The sequence below is a fragment of the Ochotona curzoniae genome, unplaced genomic scaffold (assembly GCF_017591425.1).
Source record: "Ochotona curzoniae isolate NIBS_2020 unplaced genomic scaffold, NIBS_Ocur_1.0 patch374, whole genome shotgun sequence".
Classification (NCBI taxonomy): Eukaryota; Metazoa; Chordata; class Mammalia; order Lagomorpha; family Ochotonidae; genus Ochotona; species Ochotona curzoniae.
This window is the reverse complement of record NW_024466944.1, coordinates 408,960-431,628: the sequence shown is the minus strand read 5'-3', so window position 1 is coordinate 431,628 and position 22,669 is coordinate 408,960. Positions and strand designations below refer to the sequence as shown.

At 36.0% G+C, this 22,669-nt stretch overlaps 1 protein-coding gene across 4 annotated transcripts in view; it reads left to right on the top strand.

The window, feature by feature from the left end:
- LOC121167473 (aldo-keto reductase family 1 member C15-like) overlaps positions 1-22,669 on the top strand; it is a 111,164-nt gene that overhangs the window by 31,376 nt on the left and 57,119 nt on the right. For 2 of the 4 annotated variants that reach the window (XM_040996901.1, XM_040996899.1), the window contains 8 exons: positions 819-986; positions 2,129-2,245; positions 3,128-3,205; positions 4,306-4,428; positions 7,228-7,337; positions 11,038-11,203; positions 12,988-13,070; positions 16,562-16,619. In XM_040996901.1, the coding sequence (XP_040852835.1) occupies positions 819-986; positions 2,129-2,245; positions 3,128-3,205; positions 4,306-4,428; positions 7,228-7,337; positions 11,038-11,203; positions 12,988-13,070; positions 16,562-16,604 (888 nt within the window). In that variant the 3' untranslated portion in view covers positions 16,605-16,619. Of the gene's footprint in view, positions 1-816; positions 987-2,128; positions 2,246-3,127; positions 3,206-4,305; positions 4,429-7,227; positions 7,338-11,037; positions 11,228-12,987; positions 13,071-16,561 lie in introns of those variants that run through there. The other 2 variants (XM_040996903.1, XM_040996908.1) reach the window with 2 other exon arrangements.

Genomic DNA, 22,669 nt, shown 5'->3' with positions numbered 1-22,669 from the left:
GTCCTTCGTTCTGTTTTCATATCTTGTTATGTAGATAGCATGTGAACTGTTTGTTTTCTCATCTGCCTCCAGCAAACCTTTAAATTTTCCAATAGGTCCTGTAAATAATATTTTTGCAAGTTTTGCAATACACTTTAATGACTGACTTGCTCTTTTTCCCAGATTTCTCCTGATAAAAAGGAGGAAGATATTTTTATTCATGCCTAATGAGCAGTAACTCAAGGTCTAGATATTGTTAATCACAAAGGAAGCATTCAGTAAGTGCATGTAGATTAAATATTGCATAAGAGAATTTGATGAATGAATAGCAAAGAAATTGAAGGACAACTTGAAGATCTCAGTTGTCAGGAGTCTGGGAAGAATATGCATCTGGGATTCATTTTCAACTATGGGTCAAACCTGATACACAGATGATGTAGTGAGTGAGTGTGTGTGTGTGTGTGTGTGTGTGTGTGTGTGTGTGTGTGTGTGTGTGTGTGTGTGTGTGTGTGTTAGCAATGTTTCTTTCCTTCTGATTGCCTGAGAATTTATATTCTAGTATTGGATGCTCTCCTCTTGGCCATTTTCATATCAATGATTTTCAATGCATAAGACTTCTTTCTGAGTTCTATGGGATGTACATTTCCCTATGTTCTTCCAGACAAGAGGGAATACTTGAACTCAGCTGATGTCTCTAGAGAGCAGTCTTATTAACAAGTCAAACTGTAAGTGTATGTGAGTGATGTCAGCATCAACAATGGGTGAACATGTGCCTGAGGAAGTACACTGCTTCTCTTTGAGTTGGACTCATCACCAACTCTCTTATTCCTGTTTCACAGGCTCCAAAAAGCAAGGCTTTTGAATTCACCAAAGTAGCCATTGAGGCTGGCTTCCGTCACATAGATGCAGCATTCGCATATGAAAATGAGAAGGAGGTTGGTGCAGCTATTCGTGAGAAGATTGCTGATGGGACTGTGAAGAGAGAGGACATATTCTACACTACCAAGGTACAGGCTCTACAGGACACTGTCAGTTCAGCTATGATACTATGAAAAGAATTGGTTTCACCACTTGAATGCCTTACTTCCTACAATACTAGAGGCACATCATAGAAAGAGAAAACAGAAAGGATTTGCTTTTGGCAGGTGTGACATATTGGGTTTAGCTATCTTTGTTTTCCACCTGGGACTCAAGTTCCCACTGCCTGATTCTCATGCTCCTTCCTTTTGTTACACTTGAGAGGGACCAAGCAATGACTCTCTTATTTGTCTTTGCTCCTGAATTTGATTGGACTAACCCTGGAAACTTAAGTAGTGTACAGAAACATGAAATCTCTTGTCTCTTTCCTTCATCTGCCCCCTTGCAATACATCTCCCTCAGTCTCTATTGCTCTCTTCCTCTCACTTTCTCTCTCTCTCTGTCTCTTCTCCATTTGAAGTGAAATAAACACATCTGGAAAGATAACAGATAATAACTTCTTTGCTATGAAATGTGACAGCGGTAAGATGCAGTTTTTCAAACTCTTCTTATTCCTATTTGTTAGGTGAATTTCCTGAGCCATTATATATCTGTTCCTTTATTTTTTTTAAAAACTAATTCCACTGGTATAACTGCATTTTAGAAACTATCCAAAAAACAGAGACAGTGTAAGATTTTTCCTGCCTACTCAACACTGAATTTAAAAAAAATTGTGATATTTCCTTAGGTAGAAAGTCACATTAAATTGTAAATCAGCTCAGTTCTCTGAAGCTTGAAACTACGTATGTATATATTGCTTGGATTTGTTTTTAGAATATGAATTACCCCTCACGGTTGTACTTGAGGACAAATTGTACAGAATAGTGGATTGTATTTTCTTTTGCCTTTCTTTTCCTGTACTTTTTAGTGGTTACTTATTTTTAATTTTTGTAACAATTGTTTCTCTTTTGAGTCTGTTATATTTATCATTGCCAATATGCCGAAATAAATTTGATATTTATTAACGCCCTGAAATATAATAAAATTATGAGTTTAGTTTCTTCTTCTTAGTATTAGATCCTTCATAGTACACTGATATTCATCCCGTACTACTTAACTATGATGTCTGATGTTAGCCCCCAAAAGTGAAAATACATTATCCAGTAATTATAACTCGTTCCTGTTGCTGCAGCTTTGGGCTACATGCTTTCGCCCAGAATTGGTTCGTCCAACCCTGGAAAGACAACTGAAACAACTTCAGATGGATTATGTTGATCTTTTCCTGGTACATCTTCCAACACCTATGAAGGTAAGTATTTGATTTTGTTTGTTGTACCCTGCATGTCTTCACCAATGTACCTACCAAATGCATATGTCACATCAGCTACATCCTTAGATTGTCTGTGTTTCTGTGGAGAAAGATGTAAGTAAGGTTTTGCAATCATGTGACTTTCCTAACTACTTGAGTTTTACCAGCACTAACGCTTTTTCAGTTCTATTGCCCATTTTTTAGAAATATCACTTAATGACATTACTACATCTACCTCAAAGAGCTGAATGCAATACCCTGTGACCTGTTATTTTATTGCTGGTGTTGACCGATTAACACTAAAGTCCTCAAGGGTGTTAAGTACCTACAGATTGAAAGATACAATGAGAATTTCCAGCTCTGAGCATATGGACCTCTCCCATTTGCACTCCTTATCTCAGTGTTGTTGAAGGTCACCTGGATGGTTTGCATTGCACTGCCAGGCTCTGTGGGACTTTGTCCATTTGACATCGCCTCACAGTGGTCTGGGCTGAGTACATTTGAAAGACTCAGTCTGTCAGTGCTGTACAATTATAAATTAGAATTAAAACTCCTTGATTTGAGGTTCTAATTACTAGTTTCCTCCAAATGACATTGTGCTTGGGAGATGAATATACCACAACTGGAGGAAATCTCTATTATCTGAACTTTAGGGTTTCTGGGATCTTGGCAGACAGTTGTAATGTGTAGTCTGTATTCTGTCAGACAATTAAGTTTTGTATCTTCTCTTTGACTTCCTTTCAGAAACATGCATGCACAAGAGCACTCATACATACTTCAGTTAATCACAACATCCAGAAAGCTGTGTGACCATGCTATGTAGGCATCATTAAGGTCATTCTGAAAGAATACATCTTTATTTAATCTTCATTCTGTTTTCAGCCTGGGGATGCAATTCTACCGATGGATGACAAAGGGCAAGTTATTGCAGATACTGTGGACCTTCGTGACACATGGGAGGTAATTAATGATACAGACAATGAGAGCCCTACATAGGAAGGTAGGACCAGTGGAATGGGGAGTCAGAAGAAATGGGTTTTGCGCTAGAGATGTCAGATCTCGGACATGAAATGATACCCCTGTGTAATTCCTTTATTTCTGTTTGTGATATTGAGGAGACAGACAAGATTGCATCTGAAGACTTCAAATATTTTAATCTGTCTGAAGTTCTGTTCTATTTATTTGAAAGAATGAGAGAAATTGAGAGAAATCAATCTATCTGCTGGTTCATCACCCGAAAAGGCCAAAGTAGTTGATGTTCATTCAAGCATCTCAGGACCTTTAAAGTTGATTTAGATGTCTCCTGTGTGTTATAGAGGTCCAAGACCTGCATCATTCTCTGGTGTTTTTTGCAGGATCTTGATCATGGAGCTGGATCTGAAAGAGAGCACTCCAATTACAAAGTGGGGCTTAGATGTGTGATGTTGATTTCATAGGTGATGTTTTAACAATAAGGCTGTAAAACGGTATTTCTTTATCCACAAAATTATTTCAATTGTAAACCCTCCCTCAGGTACTAGCAGAAGCAATCTCAAGAAGAGGTAGAGTTATTTGAAGAAAGGACAAGCAGATCTGTATGGGTGGGGAAGAGGAAATCATCAGTTTGACATTCCAGAAGGTTGTGCTATGTATAGAATGGAACTTGCCCCCACTTAGCCCAAATGAGGTATCAACATGATCTCTGTTCGCAGAAAACATAGCATAATCTCTAGCAGCAAAAACCAAAACTTTGGCCATTGAATTTTGGAATATTTATTAAAAGTGATTGTAATTTTAACTGCAAAATTCATATGGCTGAATGAGTCAAGGGAGTTAAAGTGATACTTTACAACAATGTAAGATTCATTTTCCTCCAGGGGCATGAAAGAGAATTCAGAAGACAAATGTATTTGCAAAGCAATAAATGCATTTAACAATTGGCATGTTCCAGTGTAAAAATATTTGTTCATCAAAATCATTATGCGTGGCAAAAAAATGACTTTTGGATTCCCGAAATTCTAAGAACAAATGAAAAACTGTAATACAAAAAAGATTTAACCACACATTTCCCACCTCCCCAGGCTGTGGAGAAGTGCAAAGATGCAGGTTTAACCAAATCCATTGGGGTGTCCAACTTCAATCGCAAACAGCTGGAAATGATACTGAACAAGCCAGGACTCAAGTATAAGCCCACCTGCAACCAGGTAAGTCTCTAGACTAGAGGGTTCTCTCTTCCTATTCTATGTAACTCACATTTCTCAGGTCTATGGCTTGATGTTTGTGCATGTGGTCAATCATTTATTTCATTATAATAACAACATAGAAGGGGCAGTTCGGATGGAATGAGAGAAGCATGACTTCATTACTCAAGCTCAATTTCAGGTGAGACATTCCAGTTATTGAGTTGACAGTTGTCAGTGCTGGAACAGGAAAATGATCTGGAATGGAGCAAAAGACTTTTGGAGTCCTTGCTTTTCTGTGATAAATATAAACTTACAGAAACATAGTGATTCTCCTCGGGAAAATTAAGATTGAATGAAAATTAAGTCAGCCAAGCTCACTATGAAGGACCAAAGAGAAATATATTTCCAGATATAGGAAAATGAAAAATGAAGAGAGTGTGGTAGACAGTCCTCAAGTTTCCATCTTGACAAGGAGAAAATTATTGGGTTCAGTGGTATGGAGTTGGTTGGAAATCTAACAAAGCAGTCTCAGAAAAATGAGAGCAAATAATGCCAAAGGAGTGGAAAATGAGAAAAAGCATAAATAATGGTTAATATATATATGTGTATATATGTATATATGAATATATGTATATATGTATATACACCTAATACAATAATTATCACACACTATGTATCCTATTAAGAAAGTATAGATGCTTTTAACGAACTTGATAATTATGTAAAAACCTAGTGTAAAAAGCTATTTACTACCAGAAATATTATTGTAAAATCAGAGTAGGGCAAAATTTATCATTTATTGTTTATACATCAAGAAAAATTAGATTTCTAAATATCTAACATGAGGGATATATTTAAATTTATGATGGGTTACTTGAGAAGTATGTTGAGATATTTTGGAGTCTGGTTGAAATAAGGAAAACGTTTTACTATTTTTTTTCAATTCACAACTCACAATTCTACGGCACTGTCACAGGATGTGTTAAAGCTGTAAGGAGAAGTCGATTGAAGGGGTCTGATATCTCAAGCAGTTGATTCACTTTCAGATTACTTCGGGTTTTGGTTTTCTGGAAGTTTTAAGACACTGCTATAACACCAGTATATTTCCTTCATGTGTCATCCTATGCAGTTACAAGATGGTTTCATACAGGCAATGGGCTGCAAGACTCATTGTGTGGAATGGGAGAGAGTTTTCTGGGATGCTGCTAAACATGGAGGAATTTTCAAATTGTCTAACACTTTTTCTCATGTGTTCTTGAATTGACAGCAGAAGTATCCTTTGTAAACCACCTAGTAAAAGGGAAAGATTATTTCAGCAAAGCAGGAGTCTGCTGATTGCTGATATAGATGTTGAAAATAGAGGAAAGGAGATAAAGTAGGAGAAAAGATGGGTTTTATTAGAATAAACTATGTGAATGAAAGTACTTTAGATGCATTTTATATATCTAAATAAGACATCCGTATATGGTTTTTGAGATCTTAGATATAAGAAGATGAATAAACTATGTGAACGAAAGTACTTCAGATGCATTTTATATATCTAAATAAGACATCCCTATACGGTTTTTGAGATCTTAGATATAAAAAGATTAACACGAGGCATATCAAAATGATTTAACAGTTGCTTTATTTTTATGGTGATGCCTTTCCTATAATTCAATATTTAAATATTCTATTTCTTGTTTTTAAAAGAATTGTATTATTGGAAACTTTTGAACTGCTAAGAGGCAAAAATAAACATATTGATTTCTTAATGAGTTCACCCAAACACTTAAGAAATTACTATCTATGTCTGCACAGATTATAGATGAGAGTACTGCCCAAGAATCATGAGAAACAAAATGCAAAAGTTAAATTTATTTTCAAATAAAGTGATTTTGAGATTCATTTGGATGAGACATTTTCAAAAAATCTTGAAAACCCACCATTTAATTATAAGAGATATCAATTTTTTTGCTATCAAAATGAACTTCTTTTTCATGGACTTGTTTGAAAGTACCCTTAAGTGTAAATTCATACCCATGGATCATTTAAAAGAGTTGTTGTATAAATATCTCTGAATTTTTCTTGAATCAAAAATTTTAATAGTGATTTTTTGGATGTTGTTAAATACCATGACTATTAAAATAAGATTGTATCAGAGTTACAATGATAGAATAAGTGTAATAGTGATCAAGATCTACACAAATAGAGGACAACTTGAGAATTCACTCTTCAAATTTCTAAACAGCTAAACTTTGCCAGACTGAAGAAACGAATCTGAAACTCCATCCAAATCTCCAACATACTTAGTCTGGTTTTCATTGTGTTCCCAGCTACATCATCATGGGGCTGGCTTGTAAATGGAGCAGCAAGCATTCATACCAACTCCTTTATGGGTTAACTAGCAGCACCAGAGTGCTGTCCTACATTATCCATATTGATGCTTAAATTTCCACATTTTAATTAGCAGAAACTTCCTCAGTGAGCTTCTAGTCTCTTTGACATGACGCATTTGTTTTGCTCTCTTGAGAGCAGGCTTTTCTATAAAAAATCGTATTTAATGACCTCATTTTGAGAATCAGAGCTTTAAAAGATTTTTAAAATATTAGTAATCAAAGTACATGTTACATTTGGTGAAATTTGGAGTATTTCAGGAGGAATGCATAGGAAAAATGACTTAAATAGTGTAATGCATCCATGAATGTAGTGTTGAACTAGAAATGGCACTTAAACTGAGACATTGGGCTAGAGGCTGCACGTGTCTCAAGTATTTTTAAAGATGTGGATGTGGTAATTGTCTCATGTATTCTAAAGTGTTCTGCTCTTGACACATTACAGGTGGAATGCCATCCTTACTTCAACCAGAGTAAACTTCTGGAATACTGCAAGTCCAAGGACATTATTCTTGTTGCTTATGGTGTCTTGGGATCACCAAGAGATCCAATGTGGTAATAATAATTGAAAAGAGTTAATCTATATCAGCAATTATATGGTAATGAAATACTTCAAATAAGTTTTTGCACTTTATCACCAAAAAATCTAGGACATAAAAATGTAGCCACGATATAATGTGGTGCTTTTCCATGTACCAACACTGAGATTCAATGTCACCAACATGCTCTTACTCTGGCTTCACATATATGTCCACCTATTCCCAAACTCAGTCTATATTTGTGTGTGTTTGTGTGTGTCTTCGTGTATGTGTTTGTGTTTGCAATAAATGGAAATGTTCAAAGAAAGAGAGGGAGAGAAACTAAGGAACAGGATCTTCAACATGCTGATTCACACTCAAATTAACCTCAGTTCCTGGTGTAACACAGTGAATTAAGCAACTGTGTGAGATGCCTACATCCAATATCTGATGCTTGTCAAGTTCTACTTCCATTCCTCCTGATCGATCCATGTTCATGTATCTAGGAAAGCTGATGAAAATGGCCCAAATGCTTTGGTTTCTGCCATGCATGTGGGACACTATGATGGCTTTCCAAGCTCCTGACTAGGGCCTGCTGTAAATCAGAGAATTCTTCTTCTATTTTCCCCAGTTGCCCTCTCCCCAACATTCTTCCTGCAGCATCCTTCAGCAACAGTCATTAAGTCCATCAGTCTGCTACTTCAGTGTATCCTGATTTGTGGTATAGACAATGGTAGAAAGTCCAGCTGCCTGTCATCAATATGTGTTTAACAATATCGTTGGGAGTCCATCGTTTATCCCTGAATTGAGCAGCATATTACAATGTAGCTTCATATCTCAATATGCTAGTCTGTCTGCATGTCTGCATTATGCAGTTCGTGTATAATTATATTTGCCTATCTAGCGATCATGTATTTTGCATGAAAATTACCTTATATCAAAACATATGATACTATTCCTTTCAGAATTTTCTTATTTCAGTGAGTCTAATGGTCTCTTGTTGGAATCATTTGCTTGCAAATAGTAGAATCTCATTCTTTCATTTGGCTGAGTAATAGTCCGTGGATTGGATTACCACCATTCATTTACCCATTCCTCTTTCAACAGGCATCAGAGTTGTTTCATGTCTTTGCTATTATAGATTGTGCTGTTGTAAATATGGGATTACAGGTTACTTTCCCATAGACAAAATTCATTTTCTTTGGAAATATTCCTGAGCATTTGATAGCTGGTTGTATGGCAGATCAATTTTCAGTTTTCTTAAACTCTGCGTGCTGACTTCCATAGTGGTGGACCAGTCTACACACCGATCAACAGTGAAGGAGGCCACCTTTCTCCTCACATCCATGCCAGCAGGTGCTGTCAGTAGATTAAGCAATGCAGGCCAATCTCATTGCAATTCAGGTGAAATCTCAGTGTGGTTATTTGTGATAAGTAAGGAGCTGAATCTTTTCTCATGTGTCTATTAGCCATTTGAATTTGTTCTTTTGAAAAATGCCTGCTCATTTTCTCTGCGCATTTTTTCCCACAGATCTTTTGTTTCATTGTTGCTGACTTTCTTAAATCTGAATATTATCCTTATTGTTTGTGTGGTGTGCAAAAATTTCCTTTCACACTGTTGGTTGCTTCCTCGGTTTCTTGATCATTTCATTTGTTTTACAAAAGCTTCTTAGTTGTGTCTGGGCCCATTTGTTTCTTTTTGTTCTAGCTGCCTGTGCTTTTGGTGGCTTCTCAAAGAGGTCTTTACCAGTGGCTACATATTACAGAGTATTTCCTACATTTTCCTCTACTTGTTTGACGGTTGTGGATGTAGACTTAGGTTCTTGATTCATTTAGAGCTGATTTTTGTAGAAGGTGAAATCTGTGTGTTTGTGTGGAAGTGGTGGAGGTCTTGTTTCTTACTTGTGCAGACTGTTATTCAATTGCCCCAACAACATTTGTTGAAAAGACCGACCTTTTCTCCTGGATCAGGATCATTTTCAGTTTTTTTTTTTTTGTGGAAGTTTAGTTGATTGTACATTTGTGAGCTCACGTCTGGTGTTTCTGCTTTGTTCCATTCGTCTTTTTTACTGTTTCTGTATCAGTACTAGATGGTCTTGAATACTATTGCCCTGCATTGTGTCCTGAGGTCTTGGATTGTCAGTTTCCAGCTTTATATTTATTCTTCATGAAAGCTTTGGCTGTTTCTGTTCTCTGTTTCTGTTCCAGATAAACTTTGCATCTTCTTTTCCATTTCCCAGAAGAATTGTTTTTGGGATTTCAATTGAGATTGATCTTAATTTGTGTATAAATCTGGTAACATAGATATTTTGATAATGTTGATTCTGTCAATAAAGGAACATGGTATATTTCTCCAAATTTTAATTTCTTCATTTTTTAATGTTTCGTAATATCTTTCATGGTGGACTTTCACCTCTTTGTTAGGATAATTCCAAAGCATTGAAAATTGTTCTCCATTGTCTACATTTCCTTTACAGCCATGGAGTCATTTGTGTATACTAAGTCCATCAATTTTTCTTCAATAATTTTTGATCCTACTATCCTATCAGTCCCTTATGAGTTCCAATACTCTCTTGTTTGAGTCCTTTGATTCTCCCATTTATAGAGTCATGCTGTCTTTGAACAGGGATAATTTTAACTCCTCATATCTGATTTGAATCCCTTTAATTTCATCTTCTTGTGTAATAGCTCTGGCAGTGACTTCCAATACTATGGTGAAGAGCTGTGTTTAGTGCATCCATGTCTAGTTTCACATATTAGTAGAAAAGCTTCCAGTCTTTCCCCCATTTAATATGATGCTGGCACTGCTTTGTTTGTTTTGTTGTTTTATATGTTGCTTTAATTTTGTTGTAGTATTCTCCTTTTATGCCTACCTTTTTCAGGGTTTTTAGCCAGATGCATTTTTGTGACTCTGAGAGTTAGTACTCTGTTACTGATTTTTGTATATATGTTCTTCAAGGATATTAGTGTGTAGTTCTCTTCTTCTGTTGTGACTATACCTTGCATTGGTATTAAGGTGGTGTTGGTTTTCTAGAAAGAGTTTGAAAAGATTGCCTCCCTTTCCATTGTTTTAAATAGCTTGCAGAGGATTGGGGTTAAATTCTTCCTGAAATATTTGGTAGAATTCAGCATTGTAGAAATCTATCTAGAGCTTTTCTTTGTTGGCAAAGATTTTGTCACAGGTTCAATCCCTGTTCCCATTATAGGTCTAGTTAGAATATTAATGGTCTTCTGACTCAATTTGGTAAATGGTATGTGTCCAAAACTCTGGTTCTTCTAGGTCTTCTGATTAATTGGTGTGAAGTTGATGTAATATTTCCTCATTATCCTGTGTATGTCCTAAGTATCTGTTGTTATATTTTCTTTTTTGTCTCAGAGTCTACATATTCAAATCTTCTTAAATAGTGTAACCATTATCCCATAACCTTTGGGTATACTTTTAAAGAGTTGTTTTATTATTATTTTTTAATAGATTAGAAGCAGTGCCCATATGGGATCCTGGTGCATGCAAGGCAAGGACCTGAGTCCCTAGGTTACTCCAACATGCCCCGAGTTCCTTTTTAGTTGTTTTCAGGGCCTGTCACTACAAATGAATCTCATAAATATTCTCTAAACTAATTTTATCCATATCATATGATGCATCTCTATCAAATTTCTGGTGAATTTGTACTGAAAGGTCAATTCAGTTCAGGCTTTCCATCTTACATCCTCTGTATCTGTGTATTTTTACACTCTAGGAATAATGTGAGTATTCCACCTCTCTTGGAAGACCCCGTCTTGAATGCCATTGCCAAGAAACACAATCGCACACCAGGTCAGGTTTCCCTGCGCTACCTTCTGCAGCGAGGGGTGGTAGCCCTGGCCAAAAGCTTCAATGAGAAGAGAATCAAAGAGAATCTTCAGGTAAACATCAAGCAGCGTCTCTAAAGAGGGATGCATGGGAACTGAATTAGCATAACTTCTCTTGCCTGAGAGTTTATGTCTCCTCCTATTATTCCTGTAAATCCATTCCAGAGTCATATGAGAAAAATTGGAAGAGTAGGTAGCTTTGTATTCACAGTCCAAAGTATTGATACCTCACATGTAGACTGGCAATGTACTGGTTGTGTGGCATCAATCTTAATTTAATTTTTATCTGTTTTAATATTTGTTTGTGTTTTGTGAGTGAGTCCTTTCATGTAGTAAAAATTCCTAAGACTCCTGATTCTTATCTTTCACCTTCTCTATATGCATTCCTTATTGAATGTTAAGCTCAAGTTCAAATGCAATTAGTTCTTTAGTAAAGAACTGAAGTGCTACATTACATTTGTGTTTTAATCATATTACCACTTGGCTTGGCTCTATGAATTAGTTTTTTATTAAATTAAATTAGTCTTTGAGGACTGACGAAATGATACCCTGCCAAGCAATCTTATAACCCTTTCCATGGCTTAGAGATCTTGGCATGTAGGAAGGGAGAAACACCTCAAGTTCAGTATGTAACACCATTTCCTAAATGCTTCCTTATTTATATCCAGATCTTACACAAATTATCTATTTTTGTTTAGAGGCTATTAAGAAATTTGTAAAGTCTTTCCCATTGTAACATGACAAATTAAAGTTTTATTATGAGTTTAATTTTTTTAAAAATACCAGTAGGTGCATAGAATTTAAATGGATTTTTAAAAGTTTGTAAATATAGATTCATTGAATAAATTTAAGAAAAATCCTCAGCCTACTTTCTATGTGAAAACTTTCAAATAATAATTTTGCTTTATTTTATTCAACTCCATATCTTAAATTATGTGCCTATAAAAAGCATTTAATTCATGAATGTATTTTAAAATTGTTCTGATGAGTACGTGAATTAATGCTGAATATCTGTTATTAATGTATAGATAACATATATGAGGATAAGACATATATGCATATGTATAAATAGAGAAATGAGACAGATAGTTGACAGGCTGATATATAGAAACACAGATGCAGATGCATAGATACAGTCCAGTGTGCTGTGATATTATTTTCCTGTTGCAGTTATTGATTCTCATATTTTTGCACAATATCTCTACCTTTTGGTATTCATGGGTACATGATGCCAACAAGAATGTAACACTTGACTTCAATAAGTCAATAGGGAGGATTCAGTTTGTTCAATAGGAGGATTCTTAAACATATCAGGTATGTAAGTTTACAAAGGCAATACAAGAATGTTTAGTAGGGAAGAAACACATCCTATAAATACACAGTGTTTGGAAAGTTTGAAATGAGAAAACAATGAGGTACAATCTTTGAAAAGACTGTGTTTTATTTGAGTTAAACAGACTGGGGAAAGTTTAAGTCCATGTTCCAAGACTTGCTTTAGAGAAAGCTTGGGAAAAGTTGAAGGAGATAGTAAAAATAGAAAGAGAAAAAAAAATCTTTCACAAAGTCAGTAGTTAGGTACTTTGCCCAACTGCACATTTGTTTGTGAAATAATTTGCCTTTACTTATTAGTAAGACTGGGAATTGAAGAATTTTATGTCTGAAAATACAGGTAACAGAGCTCAGACTTGAAAGTACTCAGAATTTCTTTCATTGGCAATGGTGATGAAATTGCTTTCCTTGATTCCTTCTTTATCACCTTATCCTGGAAAACTCTGACATTTCCAGGTAGAAGGTAGCTTCTATGTGCAGTCTCAATGTCATTCTTTCATCCCTTGCAGGTGTTTGATTTTGAACTGACTGCAGAGGACATGAAAGAACTCGACGGCATCAACAAAAATGTTCGATACTATGATATGCCATTGTAAGTGACCCATGTGGATTATTTCACAGATTGTTCCCTTGTGCCCAAAGATTTCAATGGGAATGAGTCTTCTCTAATTAAGGAAGACAGGCCCTGCTTGGGGCTCTATATGAAATAGGATCTCTTTTGTAGAATTCACAGCAGAAATTTCTTCTGAGGCTGAACCTCTGAGCCTGCAGAATGGTTTAAGGATCATGGAAGATCATTAGGAAAACAGCCAGAGTTTACATTATGGATCTAGGTTATAGTACAGAAGCACTGTGATCAGGTATCATTTATGCATAAGTCGCAGATTGTAGAGATCTGAGGGATCCCAATTTTTAATTTTTTTAAAGATTTACTTGTTTTTATTGGAAAGTCAGATTTACAGAGAGAAGGAAACACAGAGATAAAGATCGCTTTTCTATTCACTGGTTCATTCTCCAAATAGCAGCAATGGCCAGAGCTGAGCCAATGTGAAGCCAAGAGCCAGGAACATCTTCCAGGTCTCCCACTGAGGTGCAGGGTTCCATGTCTTTGGGGGAATCCTTGACTGCTTTCCCAGGTCAAAAGCAGTGAGCTGGAAGGGAATTAGAGTTCCTGGGATAAGAAATAATTGCTGATGTGGGAATCCAGTGGATGCAAGGCAAGGACTTTAGCCACTTGGGTATTGTGCCACGTCCTTGCTTTTAAATAGTTTACAAATAATTTTTCTTAAGTATATGCTACAGATGAAACAAATGAACTTATGAGAACAATCAATAATGAATAAAAATGAGGCCTGGCCTTTATTTCTGTCTATATCTTAGCTTTATACAATATAATTATAAAGAATTTGGGCTATGGAAGGAAAATATTTATGGATTTATGTATTCATGGGATGAGTCATAGTGATTGTTTGTTTTTTTTTTAATTTCATTCTATGACACAGTTTCATAGGCCCTGGCATTTCCCCAACCCCTCCCTACACCCTCCCTCAATATTAAATTCCTCTGTATTTTTACAGTAGTGTAGATCATAACCAGTCATGATTCCTTCATTGCAGGCATGGACCACGAGGAAAATCCAGCCTCTTATTGGCCAGATAAATTCAACAGTTTCATTGGGCAGCATACTTGATCCAAATGTAGAGCTGGCAGGATAATATCCCTACCAATGAGATACCACTATACAACTTCAACAACAGAAAGAAACATGGAAATTAGCAGCCTCATGATGTTAATTAACATGATATTGAGTGACTAATATGTTAGAAAATGCAAGTTCTTAACCACATCCTGTAACTATTTCCTTCACATCTCAATTTTAGTATATACACAACTGGCTGCTATAAACCTAAAAATGTTTATAGGGTGCTATTCAGCTGTCTCGTGTCTATTTTCATTTTTATATTTAGCAGCTTATAGAATTCAAGCTTGATTTTTACTGAACTTTGTGAATTTTAGGATGGTCTAAACAAGCTTATAACTCTAACAAGCCATATATTAATGGCTGAGGAGCAGAACAATTTTAGGAGGGGTATCAGGGGTCCTCCCATCCCGCGGAAGAAATCACCCGACACTTGAGAGAGTCTCCAAGGCACTTTATTCCGATCTTCCGTTGTGACCGTTATCACCGTTATGACCGTTATGACCCTTACGCTCCAGCCCCTCCCCCGCCAAGCCCCCTGCTTATCTGTCAAACCTGACCAATCAACTTAAAGATAACCAAGGCACACCAATCAGGGCAAAGGGCCAATCACAGGGCAGGAAATGGTTAGTGCCCCCCAACAGAGGGGTGTGCAGAGAAACCTTCAATACCTTACAGAGGAGTAACTGATCTTTGTGTCCTACCTAGTAAGATATGTGTGAGTCCACGCTGACCATTTCCTGTCTGTTCTAAGCTTTCCTTATTTCTCTCGGTCTGTGTATCTGATCTAATTTTTTGGACTCCAGAGCGACCCTGATGGTCTTTGCAAAAGAGGGTGGAGAGCAAAAGTTGAAACTAAGTAAGGACCAAAGAAAGCTCCTCTCCTTAGTCTCATAGGAAGTTTAGTGTTCTTCTGTTTCTGAAGACCTTCAGGGTTCCTGACTGTTGTTCTGATGACATTGGAAGCAGAAATAAGACTCAATGAGAGGAAGAAGCCCAAATACTTCTTCCTAGTGAGTCTTATTTTTCTTCCTACCCTGTTAGTTCAGTGACACTTTTCCAAACCTATGGAATTCCTTTTTCATTGATTTTTTCCAATCTAATATCTTCCTTGGCCTTCTTTTCCTCAAACACAACTAATGTTTTTCTGAGATATTTAATCTTATTAGGATGTATTGTGACCAGATTACTAAAATAAATTAGTCTTTCTATAAAAATAAAGATCCTTTGGCATTTCTCTAAATTTTAAAATTATGTCATTTCTGCCTAACAGTCTCAGGGAAGCATTCTATACCTTCCCACCTGATTTACTGCAAACACAATACTCCATTTAATTACTTCATGGTTTCAGATTTAGTAAAAAAGAGTCTAATTAATCAGAGATATTTAGAATGGAATTTATAGATTAGAATAAATAAAATGAAAATAGGTAGAGTAACTAGTCAATCTATAAGGAAGGATTTCAAAAGAACCCGCCCATCTTTTTTTATTATAACAACTTGCAATAAAAGCTTTGATATTGCCTAGGTTTAGTGTTTGTTAATTTGTATAAAGAGAACAGATTACATGTATTTCATACATACCATTTTTTTCAAACATTTTCCTTTGTCTATTAAAACTTGTTTTTAGATTGTGATACAGCTTTAGATTTTTTAAATCTATGAAGTGATTTTCCATTTTTCTTTAATGTCTGGAACTGGGAGTTGCCATCCCATCCTAATGCTCTTATGTTTGGTAGGGGGCCAATTGCTTGAGCCCTCATCTCTCCTTCTGAGGGTCTGCATTAGCAAGATGTTTGGATCTCAAGCCAGGGAGTGGCATTAAACCCAGATATTCTGACAACAAACACAATTGTTTTAATTGATAAGCAGACAATTAACACTACCATCTGTTCCCTTGAAATATATATAAGAAAAGGCTAATCAGCTTTGTAGGTCTTAGAATTAAATTTTGCCTCCTCAATAGAGTGAATGTTCCTTAAGGAAAGAACGTTCCTTAAGGATTGAGCGAATGTGCTGGAAAGAAAAACCCAGCTGTTTCTGCCACCATTTTCATCATCTAAGCACAAAAGCTGTGGGTGGGGTTGAGCTGACTATAATGTTTCAATTCTATCTTTTGTAGCTTCTGGAAAGGTCAATCAATCTATATGCCGCCTTGATTTTATAGCCAGAGTTTTGGAATTGGGCATGCACATCCCCAGAGAGTTGGGGGATGGATGAGTGCTTCAATAGAAATCAGAGGATGTGTGTGAATTTATCTTTTTGAACATTTTAGCTGAATCTTTTAGGAATTCTCCGTTTCAATATGCAGAGTTAATCAATGAATGTAGTATTCTCTCTTTTACAAACACTTATTTAACTCATTCTTATCTCTATTTTTTCCAGTGCTCGTAATCACCCCAATTATCCATTCTTGGAAGAATACTGACCATGAAGCATGGGGACATTGATACCAGACTATTCTCAACCTAGACGTTGTAGAAAGGATGTGTCTGTTAGATGTGACTGAAAAGCAGTAATTGCCTTGTCATATTATACACTAATGAATTTTTAAATATGAGCTTGCCTGATTATTAAAATAAATGATATGCAAGTGTTGGAATAAAAAAGGAAATTATAGAGGATAAAAATAAATTATATTCTCACATTAAAAATACTTTTGTTTTTTTTAATTTTCCCTCATGATTTTTATAAATTATTTCGTTTTGTAATTTTACTTATAAAATGCAGCACATCTTCAACTACAGATTTTATACATTCTGTTTGCTTAACATTAAGTATTTTCCAAGATATCAATGTTGTTTAGAAATTCCAGTGTTATGTTTCTCTCATGGGAAATCACAGCATGATGTTGATTTATTCAATTCCTTTACAAATTATTTGTTTTATGTGAAAGGAGGGACATAGGCAAGGAGATATAAATAGGCAGAGATCTCCCATCTGCTAGTTCACCCCAAATGTCTGGGAGCCAGGAACTCAATTCAGGTGTCTGACATGGATGGTAAGACTGCCTAACATAGAAGAAGCTACTTCCAAGATATTGACCAGATAGAGATACAAGGAATTATTTTAAGGATGTAGTCAATAAAACATGCCAACACATTGAATGTATGGTGATCTGGGGAAAATATTTCAAAGATGCCCAAAAATATTTAGTTGAGTCATTGACTGGAAGGAATGCAGGGTACTGACAAGACAAAGATATGAGTGGTCCAGATGATATGAAATTGAATGTTAGACATGGTGTATTTGAGATTCCTGTTATTCATTCAAGTGTGAAGGCCAAAGAATCCACTGGGCATATAAACTCATAGGTCGAGAACAGTGTATGGCAAACATATGTTTTTGGGCATTAGCAAAAAATGGTTGCTTCAGTCAGGACATTAACCAATCACAACGGATTGATAAAATGAGTGAAAATAGATAAAGAATAAATGAGAAACAAGCATTTTCTTTACATAACAAAATGATTGGTTATAAATAGAGAAAGGAGAAGAGCAAAGACAATAATAATCTAACTCTCATATGGTACAATGTAAGAGGAGAGTTCTGTCTTGATGGATAATAAACAAAAATGTTTTTTGAGAGAACAGACACATGTCAGTAACATAAGTCATATGAGAATGGAAAATGATTATTTGTGTTGGAATTGGACTTGTCTCAAGAACATTTTGGATATGATGCTGGGGCCAAGAGGTTGAATATGGCGAATTCAAGAAAGTGTGGGAGAAGAGGAATTCTTGACAGAGAATGTTTTCAATGAATGAACAAGATCAGAGACTATAAATATCACAGAAGAAACAAATGCAGTCAAGCAAGTATAATTTGTGATGGCAGAAAGAGCAGCATTCTGGAAGCTCTGGTAAAAAACATAGTTATGAGGACACTTGAAGGTGATGATGTGATGAAGACAGGGCTAAGAGAGAAACAGAGAAATGTCAGGCATGGATATCAGATTCAATCCTCCAAAATGAAGGTTTGGGGAAGTTTGTGTTTCTTATTGAAGTTTAAGTGGAATCTGCTGTTTCTCTTTCCAGCTGCTAGAGGACACATTCTTAAGCTTAGGGTTCCTCTCTCTTCCTAACTACAGGTTTATAGATTCTCTGACTCTCTGACCAAGATTTTAGTTCAAAGACAGAATTTCTAGATTTGTACTCCCTTACATCAGATAAAATGCTGTTGATGCACAAGTCTTCATGTCAGAAACCACCCAAAGGATGAATCATACTCTAAAGATCTTTTGGGAACTTCATACTGCTGGAGGTTGAAGTTTATGGGCTGGACACAGAAAATGATCACATCTCAAATCAAAATTGAGCTATGACCCATTAAGGATCTCATCTCAGATGAAGCAAGAGTTTTGTGTATTACTTTACTCTGAATAAGTATGTCATTGACAGCAAGATTAGATTAAATCCTTTTGAAATAACATTCAGCTAAATTTTTTCACACTCCTGTGTGTCAGAGAACATTTCAGCACATTGTGAAAATTAGATAGGAAGCCATATTATGACATATGTGTATACATATGTGTACACACACACACGTATATATATATAGAGAGATAAATAGATATAATGGGATATATTTTAAATTTTTAATTAGTTTTTCATTTATACATTTCCAAACAGCTCAGTGGGCCACTGGAGGATCCAACAATTATATTAAATTTGGCAAAAGAAGTAATTAGAAATGCAGACGCTGGATAGGTTTATCCTAATGCCCACATGAAAGTCTTGTGGGAATGAGAACTAACATATTAGTAGCGTTTCTCAAACACTGGCCTCTTTGGGGGCTTTCACAGATTGATGACTGATCCCTCTCAAACCTGTCTCGGCTTGTGACAATTATGACGAGTCGGTCCTCAGTGTGACTAATTTTTGCTGTGTGACTAACTTTATTGTAGATATTGCAGAGTGTCATTCTAAGCAAAATTTTGTGTGAAAAGAGCTCCTTCAAGGAAAATAATATGAACAAATTAGTTTCCTAGGATTATCTAAGATGAAATTGCCATAAAACAAGAGATTGCTCCATTTGTCCAGTTTATCTGTAATTCAACAGAAAGACTTATAGCCCCTAATATTAGCACAAGCAACTCCTGAAAGCTTGCTCAGAACCACAAAGCTCTCACCTACAAGATTACTAATTCAACTTCTTTTGGTGAATTTGCACAAATACATCTACCTCAGAGATACATTTACCAGTACTTTTCCCCGATTCAAAAGGTTTGGGAACAGAGTCTGACTATATAACTTATTTGGAGTTTCCTGGCTGAATCAGGATATTTTTTCTGAGGATATTTTTTATTAAGGAAACTTGCACTCACAAATCTCACGAGAGTGGGTTCATCTTGAAATTTGCATGTTATAATATTGGATTGTTCATTTTTGCATATCAAAAAGTGAAGAAATTAACCACTGCGTGCAGACATTTCTCATTGAGAATCTGTGTTATTCCTACAGGAATACCAAATGGGCAGCATTTTTTTTTTTCAGTGAAACATACTCCTTTCATTGGGAGAATCTGCTGAACTGTGTATGCTAATAAAAATTTCGAATTTTCTCTGTGCCTAAAGAAGCTAGTAAGTTATTCCCCACTTTGCAACATTTCCTGAGTTTCTTAGATAAGATCATTTTAGACAATGGTGCAGCCTTATTAATAGAACTGGTTGGTGGCAGAGCAGGCTGCACTTGCTCTGCCAGTGTTAACACTGTATTCCAGCTAGATTTTGTTTATCAACTCAGTACATAAGCATACTGACTACAACAAACTTTGGATCATCAAACTTATTCTACTGAATTTCAGTGATTAGATCTATTTTTAAATATTTATACAATTTTATTGGAAAGTCAGATACGGAGACAAAAAATATTTATATGAATAAAACTAAAAAGTAAGAATAAATTTGTTGCATTCATTTGACACCTGCTGAGAATAGGAGATAATCAGATGGCTCATAGGAAAATAACATAGTTACTTATGTAATACATACACTAATGTGGTATTAGAAGTAGAGTTGGAATATAAACAGAGAAATTGGCTTTTAGGTTACAGTTCCCTCAAGCAGTTTACATGTTTCCTGTGATGCTGGCTCATGTATTCTAATATCATTTGCTCTTGACATGTTTGTGACAGGTGGAATGTCATGCTTACCTGAACCAGAGCAAACTTCTGGAGTACTGCAAGTCCAAGGACATTGCTCTTGTTGCTTACAGCGCCTTGGGATCATAAAGAGATCCAAGCTGGTAAGGAGAATATGAAAGAGTTAACCTGTGCCTGCAATTCTATTGATGATTAAACAAGATAAAACATAAAAAATAAGTGGAAGATAGTGTGGTGCAATTCCAATGTACAAACACCAAGGTTCACCGAGGTTCACCGAGAAACAGAGAGAGGGAGATCGAGGCAGAATGAAACACACTGATAGAAAAATTCCAGCTGCTCTTTGACACCTCAGATTCTCTCATATGCTACACAGTCCAACACCAGGAGTCAAGAGTCCATTTGGATCTCCCACATGGGTGTCAGGGACCACAGTACATGAGCTCTTATGTTCTGCTTTCCTAGATGCATACACATGATTCTCACTCAGGTGCAGAGGAGCCTGGATTTAATCAGCAATAGGATATGGAATACAGGCGTCCAAAGCAGTGACTTACCACACTGCACTATTGGCATTGTATGTTTATGATTCAAAGAAAGTTCCAGACAGATGGACTGAATTTCCACCTCTTGGTCACTCTCCAAACACCCACAATAGCAGAATGGCTGGCCAGAGACAGGAAGTGGGAAATGAATCTCAACTCTGCAACAGAGCAGCAGTTTTCTGGTATTTTTGTCACTTCAGATTAAGTTTTCCTTCGTTGGTACATTATCTGAAAGCAGTTCTACATATGATCTTGTTTTCAATTTCTTTTGTTCAGAAATTCAGTGAAATTCATGGAAATAGTCGCAAGGATCAGTAGTTCATTCTATTTTACAAAAATCCTCCCTTATTTGTTGCTAAGTGGATAGTGGTCAAATACTAAGTGGATGATTCTAAAATAAGTAATTTGGTGTATTCATTGTTAAGTATTTATTCATTGTTAGAAAAGAAATTAGGAGAGAGAGAGGAAGAGAGAAACAGTGAGTTAGGCCAGACTGAAGTTCAGAGGCAGTGACTGTTCCCAAGTTACTGAAATGGGTTGCTGGAACCCAAGTATTAGGCTACCATCTAGTGGCTGGCTCAAAGCAGGCACATTTAATAAAGGATATATGTATTTCAAGAGGTGACTTATGCCGGTGTTTCACAATGCCTGTCCCTGACAGTTTTACATTGTTTATTATTCTGAGTATACTGAAATATGGTATTCCTCCTTTTTCTTTGAATACTTATGTTGTAGGATCTACCCAATGGTCATTTAATATTTGTCTAGGTAATCAGTTCAAGTATCTCAACTCTGAGTGCTTGTCATCCATCATTCCTATTTGACTTATACTGATCTAGAAGGACAAGAGTAATGATGCTGAAATTTGTATTTGTCCAAGTGGACCTATGAATTGTTTCCTTTAGGTAAACTTGTAAAAAGCTTTATGCTTAGTAAAGAAAGAAAAATAATATTCTGATATTGCAATCTTCTCCAAGTATGAGTTTCCTTTTGGGTTGCAATATACAAACAAAAAATGTCTGCTAGTTTCACTGTTTCAACTCTGCACACAAAAGTGGTAGCTACCAAGTATGAAAAGTGCATAAGTAAGATATAAGAAATATTAGATTTGTCATGTGAATATCAAAAAATGACATGTCTAGCTCTGTCTTGCTTTATAAACATTTCTAATTCAATAAAATCTGTGATTCCAGATATCCATTGTTTATTTTGGAAGTAGATGTTAAAGAATAGCCACAACACATGTGGGATCATTACAATGCTGCAATAGTTTATTACATGAGCATACATATTATAATGATCTATTAACCTTTGATGTGCAATTGGTTCTAGTTGCTGCCAAGTAGATGAATCACATGAATATTTATGAAACTGTTTTCTAATTATACCATATTGTACCTATTCCTGTCACTTCTCCAGGCAATTTAAGTGAAGTGCTCAACACACTCTAGATTTTCCCTCTTATATGCTTTGTATCTGTGTGTATTTTCACTTTGGGGTTGATCAGAACAGTGGCAGTTTGTGTACTCAATAGATAAGTCCTTAAAGGAGGAGCATGTATCATTGAGAATGCCCACTATCAGAGGACTGAATGAATGAATGGGAATGAACAACAAAGCTGTTTCTGCCACCATTCTCTTGATCTAAGCACAAAAACTGCATCTCAGCGTGACTTGACCCTAACATTTTTGCTCCATTTCTTAGCATTTGCAATATCAATGAATCTGTATGCCACCTTGATTTGTTGGAATAGGTATGCAAGAGAAATTTGCACATCATCATAGAGCTTAGATATATGAGCACTTGTGTTGAATCAGAATTTATATTTATGAATATGGCTTTTACA